The sequence below is a fragment of the Haliotis cracherodii genome, unplaced genomic scaffold, assembly GCF_022045235.1.
Source record: "Haliotis cracherodii isolate W230 unplaced genomic scaffold, xgHalCrac1.p SCAF_7, whole genome shotgun sequence".
NCBI classification, from domain to species: domain Eukaryota; kingdom Metazoa; phylum Mollusca; class Gastropoda; order Lepetellida; family Haliotidae; genus Haliotis; species Haliotis cracherodii.
The window spans coordinates 24,134,149-24,147,867 of record NW_027266330.1 but is presented as its reverse complement, the minus strand read 5'-3'; the positions used below and the strand labels follow the sequence as shown (position 1 = coordinate 24,147,867).

At 41.8% G+C, this 13,719-nt stretch overlaps 1 protein-coding gene across 10 annotated transcripts in view; it reads right to left on the bottom strand.

The window, feature by feature from the left end:
• The window catches only part of LOC139447229 (uncharacterized), an 87,026-nt gene that overhangs the window by 26,502 nt on the left and 46,805 nt on the right, over positions 1–13,719 (bottom strand). The window contains exons 2-3 of one of the 10 annotated variants that reach the window (XM_071228478.1): positions 10,297–10,626; positions 1,990–2,010 (exon numbers count right to left, since the gene is read on the bottom strand). The exons of 4 other annotated variants lie outside the window; for them this stretch is intronic. In XM_071228478.1, the coding sequence (XP_071084579.1) occupies positions 10,301–10,626 (326 nt within the window). In that variant the 3' untranslated portion in view covers positions 1,990–2,010; positions 10,297–10,300. Of the gene's footprint in view, positions 1–260; positions 2,011–5,090; positions 6,255–7,004; positions 7,520–10,296; positions 10,627–13,719 lie in introns of those variants that run through there. 5 more of the 10 variants (XM_071228476.1, XM_071228467.1, XM_071228470.1 and 2 more) reach the window with 5 other exon arrangements.

Below are 13,719 nucleotides of genomic sequence, written 5' to 3'. Positions count from 1 at the left end.
CCTATAAAGCTCTCGAACCTACACGACACCAGTTTGCAGGGACTAGATGATTAGTGATTTTAAATATTTAACTGAAATACCCACATGTGTAAAAACTAGTGGGTAACAGAAATTTGAATACCCAGATAGAATTACTGATACCCAATGATTTTACAATGCATGGGTAAAATACCCACAACACCAAAAGCTTATCTGGAGCTCTGGTGAGATGTTCAAATTAATAATATAATAATTACATAATAGAACATACTAATCCCCCATACAAGCATGATTCTTGTCCTTCCAGGTCTGTTTCTGTGATTACAAAAGAACTGCAAAGTTCATGTTCATTCTCGATCTCCATGATGTCATGACATGCAATGCAATGCTCCATGACCTTCAGAAACAACGTCATGATTGGCCACCAACAATCAAAGTATCATCCAGTCCTGCAAATAACCACAGGGCTATGTTTGCTTCCACAAGCAAGGTTGAACATATCGCTGGATAGAGCTGAACAAATGAGGCCGTTTGATAATTTGAAGAAAGGACATCGGATCATTTAGAGCTTGGAGATTTGAGGAAAGGACATCGGATCATTTGGAGCTCGGGCATTTGACAAAAGGACATCGGATCATTTGGAGCTCGGGCATTTGAGGAAAGGACACCGGATCATTTGGAGCTCGGGCATTTGACAAAAGGACATCGGATCATTTGGAGCTCGGGCATTTGAGGAAAGGACACCGGATCATTTGGAGCTCGGGCATTTGAGGAAAGGACACCGGATCATTTGGAGCTCGGGCATTTGAGGAAAGGAAGCTGGGACACTTGATCATTTGAAGCTACGACTTTTGATCAACTGGTTTCATTTGTTGAAATCTGTTTCGGAAGATACTCAAGACTGATTGTACTCTGGTGTTGACGTTTAATATTGTAAATGTAAAACACAACACAAAACTGTCTTTCTGCAAAATAACTTTTGAATGAAACTAAAACATTTCAATAAAATCCCAACATCACAAACTGAAGGTTCTATAAGACAATTAAACAAGGTCCTAACCTCAAGAAAATAATACTGCAATTTGATCTTCATCTTAATCTCTGCGCATGTTGCACCTGAATAAAGGTCCAAATTCTGAAGCAATCATTCCCACAGAGGAATCAAAAATGCCCCATTTCCTGTTAATATGGTGGGTACAAATGTTATGGCTGTAGAGGTGAATTGTCCTGATATCTGGACCAAATAGAGGAAGAGCCTTGATGCTTAGTTTTATATAATTGGATTCTCAGCAAGGTTAAAAATACAACTGAATTTAAGAAAGTATTATTTTCTTGAATCCCAATTTTGAACAAAACAATGCTTTTTTGGTTTGTCTGTCAAGGGCAGAGTTTGGAAACCTTGATAAATCCCTGAACTATGCTTCAAGACAGATAACCCTATCCTTGTGACATTCAACCACCCTGAGGAGTGAGCATTAAAATTCTTGATGGGGTCTGACCACAGCTCTGGGGGCAAGTCTGCCTCCACTTTCCAACCCATGAGCTCTCTGAACCCTATCCCTGTGTCTTTCCATCACCCTGACAGATCAACATTGTAATTCTTGATGGGGTCTGACCACAGCTCTGGGGGCCAGTCTCTGAACCCTATCCCTGTGTCTTTCCATCACCCTGACAGATCAACATTGTAATTCTTGATGGGGTCTGACCCCAAGCCTTGTGGGCAGGTCTGCCGATGCTTCCTGAAGGAGCATCTGTACTTGTACACTCTCCCACACGGACACGAGTAGGTCACATTGTCATGTATAGCCTCCTTGTGTGCCTTCCTAGTGCCTGGATCTGTGAAGATCTTGCCACAAATGTCACACCTATACCCTGCCTGATCCTGGGGAATTTCAGACAATCGGGACGTTTGCATGAGTAGACTGAAGTCTATGTCCTTTGCAAACAATCCTGGCACCAGGGGAGTCCCGCCCCCAGGATGGAGGGACAGGCCAGGCATATTTGGGTTTGAATGATGGACAGTTCCAGGATCTGAAAGGAACAAAAAAAAAATTGCAGCTGATTTTTTACACAGATAATATGACATAATTGAAAAAAAAAGAAGAAAACACTATTGCATAAAGGAACTGTCCATCAAATCATGTTAAAATGCCCAATACTAGAGGTGGTCAGCGGAACATAGCTCCACGGTTGATTGGGATACTTTGATATTTCCATGATACACAAAAAAGATTCTCATATGTCAAGTGTGTATTAAATAGAATGATACTATCTGATTACTCCTATCAAAAGTTGAGTAGTATACGTCGGTAGAAGGAAGCAGTGAGTTCATGTTGTTTGACATTGCTTGTTTTCACATTATATCATGTCAGCCTGTAAATAATGTCTGGGTCGGTGACTAACTGAAAGCTTTTTGCTTGTTGCTTAGGGCGCACTCTGCATTATGTCAGGAGCCTGCAAATAATCCAAGTTTAAACCAGACTAACCAGTGATTGATATCATGGACAACGATCATAGCCAACCGGGAATAATGACACAGAATCAACTCAATCACAAAGCCTGACCCTCCAGTCACCTCAAGCTGGGGACCAATTCTAAGCTGGATCACCAAGGGTCCCGGTCACCTGTCACAACTGGAGTAAGTTGCTGGTGACCAATTCTAACCCGGAGTTCCCCTCTGGGCCTGGGTAGTCAACAAAGTTCAACCAGTAGAGCGGACAGAACAGTGAGTGAGTTGGGTTTATCGCCGCTTTCAACAGTATTCCAGTTATATCACGGCGTGTCAGCTTAATGTGGGAGGAAAGCCCAAAGTGATGCAGGTCTTAGACGTTTACCACTTCGGTGAAACCCACGAGCATGGGTATGGTGCTGACAAACCTAGAAACATAATCGGGTTGAACCGGGATTCGAACCCACAATAATAGGTTTCTGGTGTGCCCAAGGGATGCAACTCTGCACAGCGAATCGCGGCGCCTTAGACGACTGGGCCACCCGTGCCCCCGCGGACAGAACAGAGACAACCTACAACACAAGTTGTGACCGGGCAAGACTGGGGCGACTTCATACTTATCCTCACCATCAAGAACACCACAGTGTCATCATGCAAGATCTCCACACCCTCCATTTGACATTGCAGCAATAAATGATTTATTTCAGAAAGAAACATATTGTTTGGACACCTAACCTTCTCATGTTTAAGAGAAACCACAGCAACTCACATCGTACAAATTGGAAGCCTCACAGGAAATAATTATACTGCTTGATAGGATCTGCGCCCAGGGCCTGGGGACAACTCTGTCTGTGTTTACGGAAGCCACAACGGTACTTGTAGACCTTGCCACAGGGGCAGAGGTAGGTGACGTTGTCGTGGATGGCCTCCTTGTGGGCCTTCTTGGTGCCGGGATCCGTGAACATCTTCCCACAAACCTCACACCTACAGCCACTAGGTGGCACACTGGAAGTAGCCAACAAGACTTCTCTTCCAACACCTGACACCATATGGTATGAACTGCCTTCAAAATGATGGACTGAACCAACTGTTCCATTATCTGAAAGAACAAGAGATAATAGCAGTAACTCTGGGTGTCCATTGTGTCCCATTCCAACAGATGAAGGAAGCACTCAGGAAATGTCCGAGTTAGTGTGAGAGTTTTCTTTAACTGCGTATAGAAACGTCTTTGTCACAAAATACAACCAGTGAAGTCTGCTAACTCAGCTATCTGATCGTTAAAAGGGGAAACAAATATTCACTATTCCAAATATCCCATTACAACATAAATTCAACTTCTGGAGTGAGTGAGTGAGTATGGTTTTACACCGCTTTTAGCAATATTCCAACAATATCGCGGTGGGGGACACCAGAAATGGGCTTCACACATTGTACCCATGTCGGGAATCGAACCCGGGTTTTGGGTGTGACGAGCGAACGCTTTAACCACTAAGCTACCCGACCGCCCCCAACTTCTGGAATAGAAACTAAAAGGACATAAGCCTCGTCCAAAAAACAAAGATGAGTGGTCAGACTTAGCTGGAACCAGTCATAGAACAGAACAACCTGTTTATCTGAGTGAATGAGTTAGTTTCTACTCCAGTCAAATCAGGGCAAGCCACACCAAGAATGGGTCCCAAGTGGGAAATCCACATAACCACCCATCTAAATGAGTGAGCTTCGTCAGCCTTCAAAATTAAGGGGGTTCTGGTATCCTTGAGGTGTGTTCCTATAATATTCCACTGCACGGGGCTGATCTATCTCACACTACAGTGGAGGAGATACAAACTTTACAACATAAATCCATGCAGTGATTCATCTGGACCATTTCACTCATCCCCAAATCCCCTACATTGCTCCCCAGTATGAGTGAGTGAGTGAGTGAGTATGGTTTTACGTCGCTTTTAGCAATATTCCAGCAATATCACTGCGGGGGACACCAGAAATGGGCTTCACACATTGTACCCATATCGGGAATCGAACCCGGGTCTTCGGCGTGACGAGCCAACGCTTTTAACCACTAGGCTACCCGACCTCCCCTCTCCCCAGTATGAAGGTTTGATTGATCAATAGGGCTGCTATTGTTAAAAATGCAAGCTCTGATGGATAGAAAAAATATGGACTCAAGTTCCCCCTTGCGATGAAGGTATGCCACATGGTTGACATATATAAAAAAAAAAAAATTGATAGCATGACATTGGGTCCATATTTCCTTCCAGAGCCCCATTCCTCAAAGCAATCTTAACTGCCATAAGTCTATGTTTAACTATGGGAGTTACGATTGTCTTAGTGCCAAGATCGTTTTGTGGAACGGAGCCCAGGTCTGCAAAACATGATTAAGAGAGTGAGTTAGTTATCTCCCCTTGTCGTGTACTTCAATCCATCAAACCACGCCATATGTTCGATTATATATCGTATACAGACATAGCAATCTCACTTATTACTTCACACAGAACTGTCTGGTTGCCCCATGAATACTTCTTTGTCACAGTGACAAGTTCATTAAGTTCCTTCTGGTGTATGAAGTTGCAGCGTCTGGTCACAAAGGCAAAATCCCATCACAAATCAATGATTTATTCAGATTTGACCATAACAATTACTGAACACAAAATGTCAAGCGTCAATGTTTCGACAAATTATTTTCATCAAATTATACAGAGATCATACAGAAACACAAGGAAATGATAAAGGTCCTTGCTGAATGAAACAGTTCCTGGAATCTGGCCTTGAGGAGTTTACACATCAGGGAAGGCAATATTCATCATGATTGAGTGGAGACTATTCTCCATGGGCGGCTGCACGTGTCAGTCCAGTCACAATGTGTTCCCAGCCTTGTGTAAAATCAGGGCTCCATTCCACAAGGTGAATGTAGCACAAAGACATTCGTAAGTCTAAATTGAAGTATGAGAGTTACGATAACTTTAGCGCTACGATCACTTTCGGAACGGACTCCAGGTCCCGTCTGTGAATGATGAAGAAACCATCAACTCCTGGATCAATATACATCAAAAAGTTTGAGTTGCCACACAAAACAAAATGGTCTTTGATAACTTGAATCACCCTGCCAACTACCCAAGCAGAGTCCCCCTTTAAGAGAGCTTCATCTGCTGTGATTGAAACTTTTTGTGAATATTACTTTGTCTTAGAACTCATTTTTTGAAAATATGTACATTCATGAATAAGTAAAATGTCATATATGGTTAACAAATGATTGTCTTTTTTCTTCTGAATTTGTAGAGAAAGTGTAGTTGGATTCAGGATTTACTACAAGGCACGTTTATTCTTGTAGCAAATTCCATGCTTAACCTTTGACCTCGTCAGGCTCTCACCATGCAGCAAAACCGTTAAAGCTCTGTCACTCATGGGCAGATAAAATCTACACTGCTGAGGAGTAGCCAATGGGAGACTAATTAGAAACCCATGGGTTTTTTTTTTCAGTTTGCACTCCGCCCTTTAATGGGTTCCACACCAACAGCTTGAGGACACTTCTGTCGGTGTAGCCTGAACCCGCTGCGGTACTTGTACACCCTCCCACACGGACAGGAATAGGTCATGTTGTTGTGAACCGATTCCCAGTGAGCTTTCCTGGTCCCAGTCTCAGTGAACACTTTGCCACATTCATCGCACTTGTAGCCAATCTGTCCACAAGGCTGATGATGCTGTGTCCCTTGTGGAGATAACACCGGGCCTCTCATGGAGATGCTTCCTCCCATGTGCACTCCAGCTCGGGCCAGATCATGCAAGGAACTTTCCTCTAGATATAGTTCAGACCCCACGTTGCCATAATCTGAAAGCAACAAAATGGAACAGCTTCTATCAAGCCATATATTTGTCAAACAAATTTTTAGATAATTTTGTGTATATTTTTGAAATGCTGACATTTAAGGATTGACTGTTTATGTTTTTTTGATTCAATAAGGCATGAATCGAAAAAACGATGTATAAACTGTAGGAATTCGTACAGGGATTCGTACAAAACTTTGTATTCCATTTCACAACATACGTTCTCAGCAACAGCTTTATAACAAAAAATGAAAACAGATACATATGACGACATTGATAAGCATTCCATGAGTAGGAATACACTTTGTGGCAGGATGTGACAGAGGAGCCAGCTTTTTGAACATGCATCCAAGTCAGCAGTCGATCAACTCGGAGTAGCATCTAACAAAGTTGAAAGGGCCTGTCAATTATGGCAAGATGTGAAAAACCGAACTTGTAATGAACTAGAACTAAAAGTCTTCCAGAAGTCTCAATAACAAGGTCAAGCCTGGGTCACATCCTCCAGCAGGTCCAAAAAAGCAACATATTCCCTGCTGCTCGTTCCAGTTGTTACCCTTATCCCAGCCAACACATTATCTAGATCACCAACAACAACTTTATGTCACAGAATGATGGCTAACTCTTTAAGTCAACTTTACCATCCTTTTCCTTTAGAAACATACACTGAATATCTTCATCTTTACTTGTAGATGATGGATGACCTTCAAAGGCTGTGCTTACAAGACGAAACGAACAAGAATCAACTTGACCGACCTTTCCTTTCAGCAACATACTCAGTTCAATTTAGTGTTAACATGAAGGACCTTATAAAGTTTCTTAGACCAATGCTTTGGATAAGGTGACAGGCTGCAAGTCAATCCATCTCTTTCCAGTCTCACTGTCAAGTGACATGATAAAAGGACCTGTCAGACATCACACTACATCAAGACAGGTCCCCAGTGGAACTCTTGATAGGGTCTGCCCCGAGTCCTTGAGGACACAACAACCTATGTCTCCTGAACCCGCTTCGGTACTTGTACACCCTCCCACACGGACAGGAATAGGTCACGTTGTTGTGAACCGATTCCCAGTGAGCTTTTCTGGTCCCAGTTTCAGTGAACACTTTGCCACATTCATCGCACTTGTAGCCAATTTGTGAATCCGATTGATGAGCAGTCCTGGACAATGAAGCCTCCCCTGATGATGTTCGCCCAATGATAAGTCCAGTTCTTGTCAAAGAATGTAAAGAACCCGCATCAAGAAATAGGTTTGAATCCAGAGTCCCATAACCTGCAAGGAAGAAAATATGAAAGCTACTTCACCCATTCTCAGATCAGTGATGGTGGGAAACATTGCAATAAAAGATGGGGAAAAGACTTGAAGGCAACAGATATTTTTTTGTTCTGAAAAACATTCTTTGATTTCACAGGATTCATATCTGGTGTAGTGAGTGAGTATGGTTTTACACCGCTTATAGCAATATTCTAGCAATATCACGGCGGGGGACACCAGAAATGGGCTTCACACATTGTACCCATATCGGGAATCGAACCCGGGTCTTTGGCGTGACGAGCCAACGCTTTAACCACTAGGCTACACGACCGCCCCAATATCTGGTGTAAAAATCCAAAGGGTATCACAGACCATGCAAAACACATGACATAAACTCATCATTGCCAGTTTTCTGCATAAGAAATAAATGATAGCCATGGAAACCAACCTCTCCGTAATAAAATGGTATCTAAAAGGCCACAAGCTCTGCGTGGATCCATGCTCATGTTGTCAATCGCTAGACTGTCTGGTCCAGATTTGATTATTTACAGACTGCCGTCACATAGCTGGAATATTGCCGAGTGCGGCGTTAAAGAACAAACAAACAAAAACAAGTTCAATGGAGATCGATGATCATGTTGTCAATCACTGGACTGTCTGGTCCAGACATTTACAGACCACTGTCATTATTCTGGAATATTGCCGAGTGCGGTGTTAAACAACAAACAAAACATTAGCAAGGATGCAGTCATGTGATGTGCAGAGCATTGATTCTCAATGTCGATTGGTCAATTGAAGGCATATGACCTCACAGTGTTTCCTTGTTGAGAAAAATAAGACAAAGACGTCATCTTCATGACATAGAAATACCTTATTTAGCGTGCCCTCCCCTACTCTTTGGTCTGGCTGTATTTGCAGCCTCGTCCCTTTTCAAAAACACAATCTCCAGAGAGGTGTAATTGGATCATTCATCACAAGAAGTTCTGTCTCCTCATAGCAAAGCATTCTTAATGTAATTAATTCTTTGTCTGAATAAATTGCTTCTCTCAAATGATATGTCCCTTGCCTTATAACATCGTCTCATCAACTGTTTCTCTATCCAGAAATAAAAAAATGTTGAAAAAAACTTTTCTTTCTCAATAATCTGTGCGCAAATCTTGAATATTGATCAACCAAGGACAGTTACGCAGAAAGAATTTGTGTCCTGAAATTCTTAACCTGAAGACTCTAGAACTGAGGCTCTATCTGGCAAAGGATAAATTTGTCAATCTTATGACCTCCCAAATACAAGAAATGTCTTGAATTCTGTGCTGGTAGGTTAATTGTATTTCTTTATTCAAAGTCGACTCATTCAAAGCTTAATGGTTTGATATCATGAATGACCAAAGATAAACTGTCTGCAATTCTTAATTCAATTCAATTCTTGATTTCCGTATGTTAGGCGAAGAATAACATCATAACAGCAGATGTTAGTTTGGTCCATTATATACTGATTCCCTTCACAGAGGACAGTGTGTTGTATTTTACGATATTATATATTCAAACAACCTGTTTACAAACACTTGTTGCCTCACATTTAGGGCTGTAATGACAAATAATTTCCAAGTGTAATTTCACATGTAAACTTCGTTTGTGAAGACATCCCCACTTGTAGAACATTCCAGCAACATCATTATGGAGTGAATGTGTGAGTATGGTTTTACGCCGCTTTTAGCAATATTCCAGCAATACCACGGCGGGGGACACCAGAATTGGGCTTCACACCTTTTAACCATGTCAGGAATCGAACCTTGGTCTTCGGCATGATGACCAGACGCTTTAACCACTAGACTACCCGGCTACCTGACCACGCCACATCACTAAAGAGGAAACCAGAAAGTTCCTTCACGAAGGGTACCCATGTTGGAAGTCAAACCTTGCTCGTTCATGTGCTGAGTTGATCTTGAACCACCACACAGTGCCGTCCCCCTTTTTGAAGACAAGTACTTCTTGAACACCGCCTCTAGTGGATAGAGCGTCTGCCCGGAAAGCAGAAGGTTGGCGTCATACCAAAAGACGTTAAAAGATGGTATTTGTAGTTACCCTGCCTGGCGCTCAGCAATAGGACGATATAACTGCTGCTACGCACCCCCACACACATGTATGTTGCCAAGCTCCTCTCAGCGATAGTCTGTTCGCAGAGCTCTCTATACTATCACTGCCACCAGTCAAAACTCCCCACTGTGATAGGTAACCCCAACCATGCTTGGAGTTGAACTCGCAACCGAATGACCGTTGTGTTTACAAACAAGTGACGACTGTCGTGATGCAGAATACACTTACCCCTGCTAAATTACTTTCTTTTTTTGTCAATTTGAATATCTTTTTTATTAAAACTATCATGTTACTGATATAGTAAGAATGTAAGGGAGAAGTTGGTTGATTTTCCGTTAGTCTGCAATCTCGAACCAATCTGATGATACAAACAACAAAGTAAATCCATCTGGAAAACATGGTCAGTCGTAAACCTTTTCAAAATTCACTATGATGGCATTCCCTAAGACATAAACAAAAGTGTGAATGTTACTACATTTGGGGTTAGAGGCCAAATTTCAAGGTTCTTGTAATGGTCACGCCCACACTGGTGGCAGCGATGTTACCGAGAGTGTAACGAAGGTGTCACGCGCTGGGAAGGAACTTGGCATGTCGCTATATATGTGCAATAATCCTGAACGCAAAGCTATACCCCATTCACCATTCACCTCTCCTCTTGAACACAGGCTCTTGAAGTGCTTAATCTAGTTCCTTAGACTTACATAATTACTGCTGTGCCCCCTTGCAGCCCTGGTTCTTCATGTGCCTCCGCAACGCCCTACGGTACCGATACACCTTCCCACACACACAGGTATAGGTCACATTCATATGTACAGACTCCATGTGGATCTTCTTGGCAATATACTGAGTGAAGGTTTTCCCACACTCTTCACACTGAATGTGAGAGACCCTGCTCCCCCGGGGGTGGTCAAACTGAGAGAAATCTCCCAACAAGTAACCCGTGGGCACAAGAGAGGGCTGGACAAGTTCCTCAAGAGATCCTGAAGGATACCTCCATATTTCTTTCAACTGAGAATTGTCACAACCATTTCCTGAAACAGGGATGAGAACCAGTTAATTTGATTTCTTAAAATTTCAAAATTTGGTAGCCTACGATTCGGACATATTTGATCCAAATGGACACAAACATATCCTTTCTGATGGGAATTTTTCCTTAAAGATAAATAAACTTTGACACAGGACTGCAAGGTGTTACTGATATACTCTTATACTGCAATGCGCTTTTCAAACGATATTTGCAATATTGTTTCTGTGTTCCAGTACTCTTTGTAATAAATACAGAAATTGTATCGTTTAACCTAAAATCTGCACAGGAATTCATTCACATATGATGTTTCCCATCCAAATTTATCGACAAAACGGCGCAAATCTGGAAGTGATATTTCTCTCACATTGCTATATCCATGATTACAAAATGGTGGTGACTGACCATACTGAGTAATATTTAGATCCTTATCACATTCTACTACAACACAACATTTGGCCAATACCCAGCCCTTGTCATGAGATGAACAAGCACGGACAGCACCAACCCCAAGCTCCAGTCAGTTTGTCTTTGCCAAAAGAGTGAGTGAGTACTGCTTTCAGCAATATTCCAGCAATATCATGGCAGTGGATACCAGAAATGGGCTTCACACATTGTACCCATGTTGGGAATGGAACCTGGGTCCTCGGTGTGACGAGCAAACACTTTAGCAACAAGGCTACCCCATCTCCTCCTTTGGCAAAAGATATCCAATTTCAGGCTATTTTGGGGTGTTCTTATATGTGATTACAATGTTTCAGGCCAAGTTTAGTGTCAATGTCCGCATCCAGCATTGCCTTCTCCCCCCACCCTCAATTTTTGTTGGCTTCTATAACAAGCAAGATGTACCATCTGCCTCAATATCCGCCCTATCCGTGAAGATTGGGTGTAGAATAGGTCTTCAGCAACCCATGCTTGCCGTAAAAGATGACTTGCTTATCGTAAGAGGCGACTAACGGGATCGGGTGGTCAGACTCGCTGACTTTGTTGATGCACGCCATCAATCCCAATTGCGTGGATCAATGTTCATGTCATCAATCACTGGATTGTGTGGTCCAGACTCGATTATTTACAGATTGCCGTCATATAGCTGGAGTATTGCTGAGTGCGGCATTAAACAACAAACAAACAATATGTGCCCATGGGGCTGCATGCGCACTGTCCACACCGTCATTGCAGCCTCAGATGAAGCAGACATCTCCATCGCTGAGATCGTGAGAATGGTTCTTTTGGAATCTTAATACACAGCAGATCATGAAACATCACAAAGAGTCTTGTCTGGTTTCATTTCTTTATTATAAACACAGGTCATATTGAAACAGCCTTCCAACACACAAAAAGATCAGAACAGGCTTCAAATGCTGATATAACACTGAACACATTGTTCCTAAGTCCCTGGACTATGTACATAGAAAATGGTCAGTATGTCTCATGAACACTGAACCTGAAAATGGTTATCTCTGACTATATACATGCTTGCACTGTTGTTTACAACAAACAGATCTTTAGTAAATACAGATCATCTCTTCTGAAAACAAAGCTGTGATGCACTTGTCGCTTGTTATACTTCTTTAATCATGTTCCTCAGAAGCTACATACCCTCACTAGAGCCAAGTTGTTTTTTTGTAGTTTTATTGTTGAGAGAACAGCAATTTTGTTGTTCATATTTTCATAGTCTTCCATTTATCTATGGGGTCTATTTATTAGTTTGTTAATAATTCTTTCTGTTATATACTACTCAAAAACAAGTGAAAGAACACTTTATATTTTTACATGACTACAGTTAATATGTAACGACTGGTTGGTATTGCAACACATAGCCTTCCCATTGTGGGTGTTGTTTAACTTGTTTTGAGTAGTATATATATATATATACTGCGACACTTTTGATAGGGATGTTTTTCATCTTTCCATGATATACCATACTGATTCTCAGAATGCTGAATGTATATTTAACTGGGATGACATATCTGATTATCCTTAACGAAAGTTGAGTTGCATATATATATATATATTATCTCAAACTTCGCTGAGATATCAGTTCTTTTATGTACATTATGGTGAGTGAGTGAGTGAGTGAGTTGGGTTTAACACCGCTTTTAACAGTATTCCAGTTATATCACAGCGTGTCAGCTTTATGTGGGAGGAAAGCCCGAAGTGATGCAGGTCTCAGACGTTTACCACTTCGGTGAAACCCACGAGCACAGGTATGGTGCTGACAAACCTAGAAACATAATCGGGGCCAACCGAGATTTGAACCCACAATCATAGCTTTCTGGCGTGCCCAAGGGACACAACTCTGCACAGCGAATCATGGCCTCTTAGACGACTGGGCCACCCGTGCCCCCTGTACGACATGGAGTAGGTGTGGCTGCATAATCAGTATGTACAACTCCGGACTTTAGTTGAGAAAAAAACATGGACTGCAAAAGTGACATATAATACCAGTTCGGTGTTGATATGGATCTGAACTTCTCAAACTTCAACAGATGAAATCAAATTGAAAACAAAATCATGATCATAATCATGTACACGGTGTGAGTTTCAAAACATTATACCCTATACAGCTAGAAAAATTAACAAGCTTCCATGGCATTGACTTTCAGCAATGGAGGGGAGTCAGTGTGATGAAGATTGTAACCAAATCACCTGATGATCCATGCTTTTGATGAATCAGAAATAAATACCGTCTATTTTCAGAGAATAAATAATACACTGCTTTTGGCTGAGTAACAATTTCTCTCCTGTCACATCAGTTTCTTAATGTGACAATTGAAAACTGAATTATCTTATGCAGATGCATCAGCTACAAAATGAATGTGATAACTGTAGGACAAAAACAAAATTAACACATGAACAATTTCAAGAACTAAGGGTATAATGAAACAAGGCACAAGCATATTATAAACTTTCTGTTTCTCATGAAGTCAGGCCGTAAGTATCTTGTAGTGACCACGACCCGTGAAGATCCAGGGTAGAATAGGTCTTCACCAACCCATGCTTGTCATAAAAGGCGACTAACGGGATCGGGTGGTCAGGCTCTCTGACTTGGTTGATGCATGTCATCGATCCCAATTGCGATGCCTATGATATTAATCAC